The sequence below is a fragment of the Dipodomys ordii genome, unplaced genomic scaffold (genome assembly GCF_000151885.1).
Source record: "Dipodomys ordii isolate 6190 unplaced genomic scaffold, Dord_2.0 Scaffold86, whole genome shotgun sequence".
NCBI lineage: Eukaryota > Metazoa > Chordata > Mammalia > Rodentia > Heteromyidae > Dipodomys > Dipodomys ordii.
In genome coordinates, this window is record NW_012267302.1 from 1,941,880 (window position 1) to 1,954,225 (window position 12,346).

The 12,346-nt window shown below is 40.6% G+C and overlaps 1 protein-coding gene across 3 annotated transcripts in view; it reads right to left on the reverse strand.

The window, feature by feature from the left end:
* Positions 1–12,346, reverse strand: part of P4ha1 (prolyl 4-hydroxylase, alpha polypeptide I) — a 64,012-nt gene that overhangs the window by 40,429 nt on the left and 11,237 nt on the right. For all 3 annotated transcript variants that reach the window (XM_013025689.1, XM_013025690.1, XM_013025691.1), the window contains exons 2-4: positions 8,282–8,388; positions 6,993–7,089; positions 3,183–3,334 (exon numbers count right to left, since the gene is read on the reverse strand). In XM_013025689.1, coding sequence (XP_012881143.1) covers positions 3,183–3,334; positions 6,993–7,089; positions 8,282–8,357 — 325 coding nt within the window. In that variant the 5' untranslated portion in view covers positions 8,358–8,388. The remainder of the gene's footprint in view (positions 1–3,182; positions 3,335–6,992; positions 7,090–8,281; positions 8,389–12,346) is intronic.

Below are 12,346 nucleotides of genomic sequence, written 5' to 3' on the forward strand. Positions count from 1 at the left end.
GGAAGGGGAAACAAAGGAGGAGGCTACAATGCTTGATAAGAAATGTACTCATTATCTTGACCATGTAATTGTAACCCCTCTGTACAGTATTTTCACAATTAAAAAAAAAAAGAACTACGTAAGCTGGGCACCCATGGCTCACACCTGTAATCCTAGCCTCAGGAGGCTGAGATCTGAGGATCCTGGTTCAAAGCCAGCCCAGGCAAGAAAGTCCATGAGACTCCTATCTCCAATTAACCACCTGAAAACTGGAAGTGGCACTGTGGCTCATGTGGCAGATGGCTTACTGGAGCTGAAGAGCTCAGGGATGGTGCCCAGGCCCAGAGTTCAAGTCTCACGACTGAAAAAAAAAAACCAAAAAAAAAACTATGTAGGTTATTACTTTTGAAAAAATAAATGACTGAATGAACAGATGACTGCGTGTGTGGAAGGAGTGTGTACAGTGAAAAAGACATCAGACAGACATGTGTGTATTTCTTTACAAATATTAACAGGGTTCTTTGTTTTGTTTTGTTTTGTGCCAGTCGTGGGGCCAGAACTCTGGGCATACGTGCTGTCCCTAAGCTCTTCAGCTTAAGGCTAGTGCCCTACCACTTGAGCCACAGCACCACTTCTGGCTTTTTTTTTGCCTATGTGGTGCTGAGGAATTGAACCTAGGGCCTCATGCATGTGAGGCAAGCGCTCTACCACTGAGCCACCTTCCCAGCTCCTTGCCAGGGTTTTATATACTACAGAAAATAATCACAGGTATTTATTTCCCTCTCACAGCAATAAAGCATTCACAAGTACTTTCCATTACTTTTCTTTATATGGTCTCCTTTCCTATACATAATACAGTAGTGTCCCCCTTACCCACAAGGACACATTCGTAAACTCCCCAAATAGCATACACAGTAATAAACTACATATGTAACATATGTGTGTATTTCCTATACATACACAAATTAATGTATTTTCTTTCTTTTCCTTTTTTTGCCAGTTCTCAGGCTTGAACTCAAGGTCTGAGTACTGTCCCTGAGCTTCTTTTGCTCAAGGCTAGTGTTCTACCACTTGAGCCACAGCACCACTTCCAGCTTTTCCTGTGTATGTTGGATTGAGGAATCGAACCCAGGGCTTCATACATGCTAGGCAAGTACTCTACCACTAAGCCATATTCCCACCTCCTGTATTTTCTTTCTTAACACTATGCACTGTAGAATTCTATCTTTTGTAACTAAAACTAGAATTTCTTATTTTTCACAACTTCAGGTCTAGAAAATTCATTCTTACTACAGACCTCAGCATATCACTTATTTTTCATTTCTTAATAAACTAAGAACTTTCACCTTTTACTTAAACACTTTTTGGCCATTTGTGTTCAAGTTGAACACAATGCACTATGACAATGCAACACTGATCTGATAACAGAGGTTACTAAGTGACAAGTAGCAGATAGTATATGGATATTCTGGACAAAGGAATGATGCCCATCCCAGGCAAGACAGCAGACAGCGAGAGATTTCATCACACTTCTTAAGACATAGAATTGGATTGGAGATATGGCTCAAGTGACACAGTGCCAGCTAGGAGCAAAAAAGCTATGTGAGAGTTCAGGAGACCTTGAGTTTAAGCCTTGGTACCAGTATAAGAGGAAAGGAAAAAGGAAAAGTAAAAAGGCACAGAGTTATTGTAATAAACTGGAATTTTCCATTTAATATTTTTAGACTGTAGTTAATCAAAACTGCAGAATGAAAAACGATAGATATGGGGAAATTACAATAGTTTATTTCACAGCTAATAAACACCGGTAAACACTCATGGGAGTTTTTTCTTTTTTGTCGGTCCTGGGGCTTGAACTCTGGGCCTGAGCGCTGTCCCTCAGCTCTTTAGCTCAAGGCTAGCACTCTACCACTTGAGCTATAGCGCCATTTCGGTTTTCTGGTGGTTTATTGGAGGTAAGAGTTTCACGGACTTTCCTGCCTGGGCTGGCTTTGAACCTCAATCCCCAGAACCCAGCCTCCTGAGTAGCTAGGATTACATACATGAGTCAACAGCGCCTGGCTTCATGGGACTATTTAATCTGTAGCTAGCTCAGCTTTCTCCTTTCTTTGGGGTTGGGGAATAAGGAAATAGAATGAAGGTGCCTTTATTATTTAAAAAATATTTAAGCTTCTACTCTGTACTAATCCCTTTACTTCTTTAAATTCCAGACTATTTTCTGTGTCTGTTGGTAAAATATCTATACACCTCAATATTTATTCCAACTACAATTTTGTTATTTCACTTAGACTTGTTCATTATTGATGTCCATAGCCTCAGATTTTTAATTTATGGCCTATATTAAATAAAATAATCTTAAACTCAAAATACTACATAGTATTATAGGCTAATACCTATAATACTCAGCAGGTTGAGGTCTAAGGATCACAGCCAGTCAAGGCAAGAAAGTCTGAGACTCTAAAAAGCCACAAGTAGTGAATACGTGGCTCAAAGTGTAGAGCACAAACACTGATTGAAAAAACTAAAAGACAGCACCTAAGCCCTGAGTTAAAGCCGGAGTACTATAGCATACACACACACATACACACATATACACACAAAACAGTAGGTAGAATATTTACTTTATTAATAGTACTATTAATATTATAAAAACTAAAAACTCACACATAGTTTTTGCATACTAAAAGTAATCTAAAATAAAAATCATTTCACCCTAAGAAACTATATGCTGAGTATCTATTCACTTCTTTACACTTGAAAAAAAATATATTACCAGGGCTAGTCACCAGTACTGGAAATTACTTTTTTTTAATCAAAGAATTCAGGATCTTGACCAAATTAATTCCAGTCAAACTAAATGCACCCAACAATACTGAACACTTATGTACTAGAAACTGAATTTATCAAAAAAGCTCGCATTTGGGGATGAGAAGGTGGCTCAGTGGTAGAGCGCTTGCCTTGCATGCCTGAGGCCCTGGGTTCGATTCCTCAGCACCACATAAGAAAAAAGAAAAAAGCCAGAAGTGGTGCTGTGGCTCAAGTGGTAGAGCGCTAGCCTTGAGCTGAAGAGCTGAGGGACAGCACCCAGGCCCAGAGTTCAGGCCCCACGATTGGACCCCCCCAAAAAAAAAAAACCGGCATTTTTGCTAGAGGTGGGAGCAATATTGCCTTTTTTTTTTTGTTTGGCTCATAAATAGACTTACCATCTGACATATCCTTGAGAACCAGATTCTCTAATTCACTCCACTCAGTGTTAAGGCGTTTCATTAATTTGAATGCATTTACAGGATGCCCAACAAACCCTTCTGGATCTTTTGTTGCTGTGCTAGTTAGCCGATCTAACTTCTCTGCCCATCTGTAGAAGTAAGAAATAGAGTAAACATGCACTTAATAAGGGAAAACACAATTGAATAAAACACTTGGGGAAAAAAACAGATAAGGGTTGGGAAGTTGGCTCAGTGGTAGAGTGCTTGCCTTGCGTGCCTGAGGCCCTGGGTTCGATTCCTCAGCACCACATAAGCAAAAAGAAAAAAGCCAGAAGTGGTGCTGTGGCTCAAGTGGTAGAGCGCTAGCCTTGAGCTGAAGAGCTGAGGGACAGCGCCCAGGCCCAGAGTTCAGGCCCCACAATCGGACCCAAAAAAAAAAAAAAAAAAGAATAAAAAACAGATGAAATTAAAGGCTTGTGAATTATAATTATACCTATGACTTCTTATTTTGGGGGGGTTTTTTGGGGGGAGGGTCTGGTCGTGGGGCCTGAACTCTGGGCCTGGGCACTGTCCCTCAGCTCTTCAGCTCAAAGCGAGTACTCTACCACTTGAGCCACAGCACCACTTCCGGCTTTTTTCTTTTTGCTTATGTGGTGCTGAGGAATCGAACCCAGGGCCTCATGCATGCAAGGCAAGTGCTCTATACCACTGAGCCACCTTCCCAGCCCTGTTTTTGTTTTTTTTTAATATTCATAGAATTTGAAATCAAGGCCTGGGTACTGTCCTGAGTTCTTTTGCTCAAGGCTAATGCTCTATCACTTTGAGCTACAGCTCTACTTCTGGTTTTCTTATTGTTAATTAGAGACAAGAGTTCACAGACTTTGCTGCCGCAGCTGGCTTTGAACCATGGTCCTCAGATGTCAGCCTCTTGAGAAGCTAGGATTGCAGGTGTTAGCCACCAACACGCTCGCCTTACAACTTCCTTTTAAAGTAAAATTAAAGTAGAAAGCCTAAATAGGAGGACTGCAGTTTAGACCTCTTCAGATAAAAAGTGAGAGCTTATCTCTAAAATAATCAGATCGAAAAGGCTGGAGATATGAGTCAAGTGGTAGAATGATGCCTGGCAAACAAAAATCCTAAACACCGAAACCCCAGTACTACAAAAAGAAAAAGAAAAGAAAAATCTATGGATAAACTCTAACTTGGTAAAACCAAAATGTAAGATTTTTTTTCTCCCAATGACTACAGTAAATAGAACCTCCTTGTCTTAATAAAACTTGAGATCTGATTCCTCTAAAGTATTAAAAAAATCAATTTCCCATAGATCATACAGACCAAATAACTATTATAAATTAAAAATTAGCCTAACTAAAACTCAATTAAGTGTTCATTTGAATCAAATGGTTTATATTTTTTAAAAACTCATCAATTTTGGCATTAACTGGGATTTAAAGTCATGGCTTTGTGCTTATAAGATGGGCACTCTGCCACTTGAACCATGGCCTCCATCCTTTTTTTGTCGGTTGTGGGGCTTGAACTCTGGGTCTGGGCACTGTCCCTGAGCTCTTTAGCTCAAGGCAAGCACTCTACCACTTAAGTTACAGCACCACTTCTGTTTTTCTGGTGGTTAATTGGAGATGAGTTTCATAGACTTTCCTGCCCCAGCTGGCTTTGAACCATGATGTTCAGATCTCAGCCTCCTAAGTAGCTAAGATTACAGGCATGAGTCACCAGCACCTGGCTTCAATTTTTTTTTTTTTCAAATAACCAGGTCTTGCTATGTTGCCCGAGCTGTCCACAAATTATTCTCTTGCCCAGCCTTCTGAGTAGCTAGAAGTATAAGCACATGCCACTGAACTCAGCTTAGTTTATACAAAAATGTTTCCATTCAGAATCTAGAAATAAATAGAACACAAGCCTCAATTCTGAGATACTTATTAAAAGGCAAAAATTCTCAGGTCAGAAATGACTATGAACCTAAGTCAATAAAATTAACACCAGAAAAACTATGTCTATTAAATACTACCAATTGCACTTATTACCATAAACTCCAAAGTGGAAACCTAGGAGGGAAGGATAAGTGGAATTGGAAAAATGCTCCAGCAGACAGGTAGATTGGGGAGATTATAGGAAGACAGAAGATATTAGTACCGCTTTAAAAATTGTCAGCCAACTGCTCATATTTGTTCATATTCTCATTTTATTCCATGTTCTTAAAATATTGTATGGTTAACCTTGACAATGTAATAACCAGCCAGATCCCAATAATCAGGCAGCCCGCGGCCTGGCCCACTGGAGGGGGCAGCACAATGAGGCTGATGTCACTGCTTGGTGTCCTATGTATAGGCTGCGTGTTCTGAGCAGTGGGATGGAGAGAGAGATACAGGGGTAGAGAGAGAGACAGAAGGTGGAGAGAGAGACAGCAGGTAGAGGGAAAGAAGGCAAGAGGTACCTACTGGAACAGGGCAGGCCTGGGGAGTTCATTTGGGGCCGCCTCAAGAGGCCATTTGGGACATTCCTCTAGAAAGGCGTCTACCAGAGCAGGGCAGGCCTGTAGAGAGTGGAGAGGCCTGCAGAGGAGGAGGAAGAAAAGGAGAAGCCTTCCCCTTTGGAGCTTTGAAGGTCTGGGGTTAGAGGTTTGCAGACCGACTAATTGGTGGTTTGCAGACCAACTAATAAAGGTCGGGGCTGCCCATTGGAGGCTTGGAGGTTTGGTGGAAGAGGCTGCTCTTGGTTCTGGGTATCTAGCCCAGGACAAGGTAGTCGCAGGCTGCTTTTCTGATGTAAATAGAGTAAACAATTTTTTTTTTTTTGGTCGGTCATGGTACCTGAACTCTGGGCCTGAGTGCTGTCCCCCAGTTCTTCAGCTCAAGACTAGCACCCTACCACTTCAGCCACAGTGCCACTTCCGGCTTTTTCTGCTTATGTGATGCTAAGGAATCAAACCCAGGGCCTCATGCATGTAAGGCAAGCACTCTACCACTGAGCCATCTTCCGAGCCCCATTTTTTGTTATCTTTAACTATGCCTCGGTGGACTATCTTGCTCTTTGAAGGTCATAATTACAACATTATATTTTGACTGTCAACTTGATTAAACTGAGAATCCTTAAGAGATTAGTAAAGCACACCTCTGGGTATGTCTGTGAGACAATTTCCAGAGATGATTTAGAGAGGAATGGCTGGGAATGTGGCTTAGAGGTAGAGTGCTTGCCTAACATGCCCTGGGTTCAATTCCTCAGTACCACATAAACAGAAAAACCCAGAAGAGGTGCTCTGGCTCAAGTGGTAGAGTATTAGCCTTGAGCACAGAGAGGCTCAGGGACAGTGCCCAGGTCATGAGTTCAAGTGCCAGGACTGGCAAAAAAAAAAAAAAAAAAAGGAAGACCTACTCTGGATTTGGACAGCACCATACCATAGGCTAAGGTTGTAGAGTAAAAGTGGAAAAGTGTGAGGCAAGTAGTAGAGGCACTCTTGTCTCCTGAGGGATGTGATGTGAGCTGTTCTGCTCTTCTGAGTCCTTCCACCCATGATGGACTGAATCCAAATCTGTGGGCCAAAAATCTCTCTCTCCTCCCCTAAGATGTTTTTGTCACTAAGACATACATGATTCCTGGCCTAGGCTTAGGATGGTGCTGTCTATGTTCTTGTTTTAGACAATTGATTTTGTAAGACTGACAAATTGCTTTCATTTCTCCTCAAAGAATGTTTTAGCTAATACACACACACAGAGACACATACACACAGACACACACACATATTTCCCCAAGTAGATCGGAATCACAATAAGTAAAGTATGTATTACTTACTTCTTTATTTGCTCTAACTTGTTCTCTTCTGCCTTAATATAATCTTTTAAAGAAGTCACCAGATCTTTCTCAGTATGAATCAAATCAGTCATCTGACCTATAAGGGAAAGAAAGGAAGAAGGTTATCAAAATATTCATAGTCAGGGCTAGCTTAGTGGTAGAGTGCTTGCCTAGCATAAATGAAGCCCTGGGTTTGATTCCTAAGTACCTTATACACAGAAAAAGCCAGAAGTGGTGCTATGGATCAACTGGTAGAGTGCTAGCCTTGAGCAACAAAAGCTCAAGGACAGTTCCCAGGCCCTAAGCTTAAGCTCCAGGACTGGCAAAAAACAAACAACAACAAATGTACACACACACACACACACACACACACAATCATTGTAAAATAAGAACAATTGAGAATGTTTCATCCTATGGGAGGAAATAACTGAAATCCAAAACTTCTCTGATCATGTGTTCCAATTCTAATTTTTAAGCTAGAGTGTTCAACTCAGGGCCTTCTGCTCTCACTTGGCTTTTTCTGGCCAAAGCTGGTGCTTTACCACTTAAGCCACACATCCACTTCTGGCTTTTTTCTGGTTAATAGGAGATAAGAGTCTCAGGGATCTGTCTACCTGGGCTGACTTTGAACCAAAATCCTCAGATCTTAGCCTCTTGAGTAGCTAAGATTACAAGTATGAGCCACAACACCTGGATCACAATGAATTCTTAAATGGAAAAAGCATGTTAGAAAACAATGTTTAGGCCAGGCAATGGTGGCTCATTCATGTAATCCCAACTACTCAGGAGGCTGAGATCTGAGGATCATGGTTCAAGGCCAGCCTGGGCAGAAAAGTCCGAGAGACTCTTATTTCCAATAAACTACTCAGAAAAAGCCTGAAGTGGTGCTGTGGCTCAAGTGATAGAGCACTAGCCTTGAGCAAAAGAAGTTCAGGGAGAACCCAGGCCCAGAGTTCAAACCCCAGGACTGGCAAAAAAAAAAAAAAAGTTTAGAATATTTTTGCTAGACATATTAATCAGGGAATTTCTTCTGTATGCTTTTCTAAATTTTCTTAAGTTTCTAAACAGCATCATTTTAAAATAACAAACTTAAAGAAAAACAAAACATTAAAAAAATAATATAAAGAGAAGCAAAACAAATATATATATATATAATATATATGAGGACCCTTTTAGATGAGCATAAAGTAAACTATGGGATTACTCATGTTTCCACTGATGTAAAAATACTAAAAATTTAACATTTTATAATGCAAAACAGTACAAATCAAAAACTAGCTAATACTTACCAATTGAAGTAAAAAATCCTGGATGAGCCAAAGACTTGGGAAGTAGTGTCCCAACAAGTACAATATACCAAATCATCTTGGAAGACAAAGTTTACAGGTTCACACACCTACAAGAAAAATACAGCTGTTAGGAAAAAAAAAAAAAAGGAATGGGTACCTACTAATTCCCAGGAACAAAAAGAAAGTTAGGCTTCAAGGTTGCCAATTGAACTGATGTTAATCTGTAAAAGCTGTTTAATAATTCTATAGTTAACTTCTTAGTTTTCATATAGAATACTACTTTGATGCTTTTGGCAGAGAAAAACGAGCGCTTGTTACTACTGGATAAAAATAAAGTCAACCCAGTTAGGCATAATCCTAGCTGCTCAGGAGGCTGAGAACTGGGCCAGCCTGGGCAGGAAACTCTGTGAGACTCTTATCTCAAATAAACTACAAAAAAGCCAGAAGAGGAGCTGTGGCTCAAGAGGTGTAGCCTTGAACATAAAAGCTTAGGTAGGGCTGGGAAGGTAGCTCAGTGGTAAAGGACTTGCCTTGCATGCATGAGGCCCTGGGTTTGATTCCTCAGCACCACATAAGCAGACAAAGCTAGAAGTGGTGCTGTGGCTCAAGTGGTAGAGTGCTAGCCTTGAGGTAAAGAGCTGAGGGACAGCGCCCAGGCCCAGAGTTAAGGCCCCACAACTGACAAAAAAAAAAAAAAATTCAGAGCTTTCTGATTAATCCTTAAAATTCCTAACTGATATCATCTTTCCTCTATATGGTTGAATAAATTCAATTAATGGTTGAAGATTTTGAGATGAAATCTGAAAATGTTCTACAACTGAGTTGACCAATGGTTAATCTTTGAGAAAGTATTAAATCAGTTACATTAAATGGGTATATGAATTGTATCTCAATGATGCTATTTCTTGAGAGGGGTAGTACTAAGGTTTGATCTCAGAGCCTCATGCTTACTAAGAAGGTACTTTACCACTTGAGCCATTCTGCTAGTCACTTTTCGTTTTATTTTTAATACTTTTTTTAATTGTAAAAATACTGTACAGAGGTGTTAGTTACATGAGCAAGGTAATGAGTACATTTCCTATCAAGCATTGTTACCTCCTTTGTTTTTCCCCTACCATCCCTCCCTCCCATCATATTGATTATTTTTAAGATAGGGTCTCACTTTGTGCACAGGTTGGCCTGAACTACTATCTTATTTATGCTTCCCTTTGCCATTGTGCTTCCCACCATCACACCCAGCTACTGGTTGAGGAGTCTCAAGAACTTTTATGTAGCCGGTGCCAGTGGCTCATGCGTGTAATCCTAGCTACTCAGGAGCTGAGATCTGAGGATCGTGGTTCAAAGCCAGCCAGTACAGGGAAGTCCATTAGACTCTTATCTCCAATTAACCACCAGAAACCCGGAAGTGGCACTGTGGTTCAAATAGTAGAGCTCTCCACCTTGAGCTGAGGGACAGCACCCAGGCTCAGAGTTCAAGCCCCACAACAACCAAAAAAAAAAAAAGATTATGTCCAGACTAGCCTCAAACCTCAATCTCCACTTCCAAGCAGCTAGGACTACAGATTTGAGCCATCAAGTCTGGCTTTTTCCTTTCCCTTTTCTCCTTACTGGTAGCAAAGCCCTTCTGTCCTTTTGCTCTTTCTGTCCCTGGTAATGGAATTTTCTAGTGAGGATTCTTTATGGAAATATGTCAACTAAACCACAGAAAGGCTTTATCTTGATTTCTGCTGACTTTTTTTGTTGTTGTTGGTCTTGGGGCTTGAACTCACAGCCTGGGTGCTATCCCTGAGCATTTTTGCTCAAGGCTAGCATTCTACCACATTGAACCACAGCACCACTTCTGGTTTTCATGACTAAATGGAGATGAGTCTCATGGATTTTCCTGCTGGGCTGGCTTTGAACCTCAGATCTCAGCCTCCTGAGTAGCTAGGATTACAGGCATGAGCCACTGGCACCCAGCTAAAACTGCTAACATTCTTTTTTTTTTTTTTTTGGGTCCAGTCATGGAGCCTGAAATCTGGGCCTGGGCACTGTCCCTCAGCTCTTCAGCTCAAGGCTAGCACTCTACCACTTGAGCCACAGCGCCACTTCCGGCTTTTTTCTTTTTTCTTATGTGGTGCTGAGGAATTGAACCCAGGGCCTCAGACATGCAAGGTAAGCGCTCTACCACTGAGCCACCTTCCCAGCCCAACTGCTAACATTCTTATTGTGCTCCTCTTACAAGACAGTAAGTTACTATTATAGTATAGTCTGCCCCAATAACAGACACTTCCATTGGTTACTTGGGCTTGCCACCTTGTTCCTCTGTGCAGGCACCTGATTCTTCCTATATGACTTCACTTAAACCAACAGGCTCAATGCAGGCCAAAGGGAAAGTTCTCTGTTCCACAACAACTGGAAAATAACCTCACTTTCCCCCTAACTTGAATCTCAAAAAATAAATCACCATGTGTTGACATTCTAGAAGAACTCCTAAATCTCCTCCCTCAAGGTTGCTGTTTCCAGATACTTCTAAAACTGCACAGTAGTGAAATACACTGCTTTCTTGGCTCCTTACAGTAGTTTTTGGGAAGGCTTCTAGAATGCAGCAGATGCAGACACTTCCTCTCTAAGATTCCTGCCAAAGCAAGAGCCCTTTGCAAAAAACCCTAGACTGAAGAGTCAAGAATTTTTTCACTGCTGAAATAGATCTCTGCCATAATTTTCTTCATGAATGAGTACTACTTCCAGAAAATATACTTTCACTATACTAACAAAATGCTAATCACAAATGCTGCCTAAACTTTTAGTTCTAATCAGTTCAGATTTCCCAGATAAGGTTATTTCTTTACTGCTAAAATACACTATCACAAAAGTCTATCACCTTTGTTCTTAAACCTCACAATGAATCAAGAACCATAAGCTTACAAAAATATTTTAAAAGGCAGCTTCAGGTGACATTTTTCTAATACATTAATTTGAGAATTGCATTTAAGACTGATAGTCCAAGTGTTATGCAGATGAATAAATATGCTTTGAAATAAATATGTTTTTGAAATAAATTCTGCAAGATTAAGCAGTTTTTTCAATCTTTTTCCCCCCAGAAGTTAGTACTGGGGTTTGAACTCAGGGCTTCCTGTTTGCCATGGAGGCATTCTACCACTACAGCCACACCTCCAGCCCAGGTTAAAAAACGATCGAACAACAAAAGTTACCGGATATCTAAAAGCAAGGAATTTTAAAAGTTATAAGAAAGCAGGGCTGGGAAGATGGCTCAGTGGTAGAGTGCTTGCCTTGCATGCATGAGGCCCTGGGTTCGATTCCTCAGCACCACATAAGCAGAAAAAGTCGCAGGTGGCACTGTGACTCAAGTGGTAGAGCGCTAGCCTTGAGCTGAAGAGCTGAGGGACAGCGCCCAGGCCCAAAGTACAGGCCCCACGACCGGCAAAAACAAAAAACAAAAAAAAAAGGGGGAGGTTGGGAGGGAAGGGATGGCAGGTGGAAAACAAAGGAGGAGGTAGCAATGCTCGCTATAAAATGTACTCATTGCCCTACTCATATAATTGTAACCCCTCTGTACAGCATTTTTACAATAAATATTTAAAAAAAGAAAGCAACCTGTCAAAAGCCTGATAGACAAATACACAAAAACAATTTAAGCTTATCAAAAAACTACAACTAGGGAACCATTTATGGAAAACAACTCTTCTAAAGAAGCTAATAAATTGGCTAAAGAATTTATAAACTCTGAGGCTGGAGCCAGTTTACACACAAGGCTGAGTTTAAACTCTCATACTGAAAAAACAACAACAACAACAAATTTAGAAACTCATAAAGAGGAACTATAAACAAAATAAAGCTGAAACTTGTCATCAGTAACAAAAATTAAATAAGATACCATCTTAGCCCATCACACTAACAATTATGGAATAATGACTGGGCACTGGTGGCTCATGTCTGTAATCTTACTTAGAAGGCTGGTTCAAAACCAGGCGAGGAAGAAAAGTCCTGTTCTAAATCTTCAAACAAAATTGAAAATTTAAATGGATCAAAGCAGATGCAATCCACTTTTTTTTTTTTTTTTTT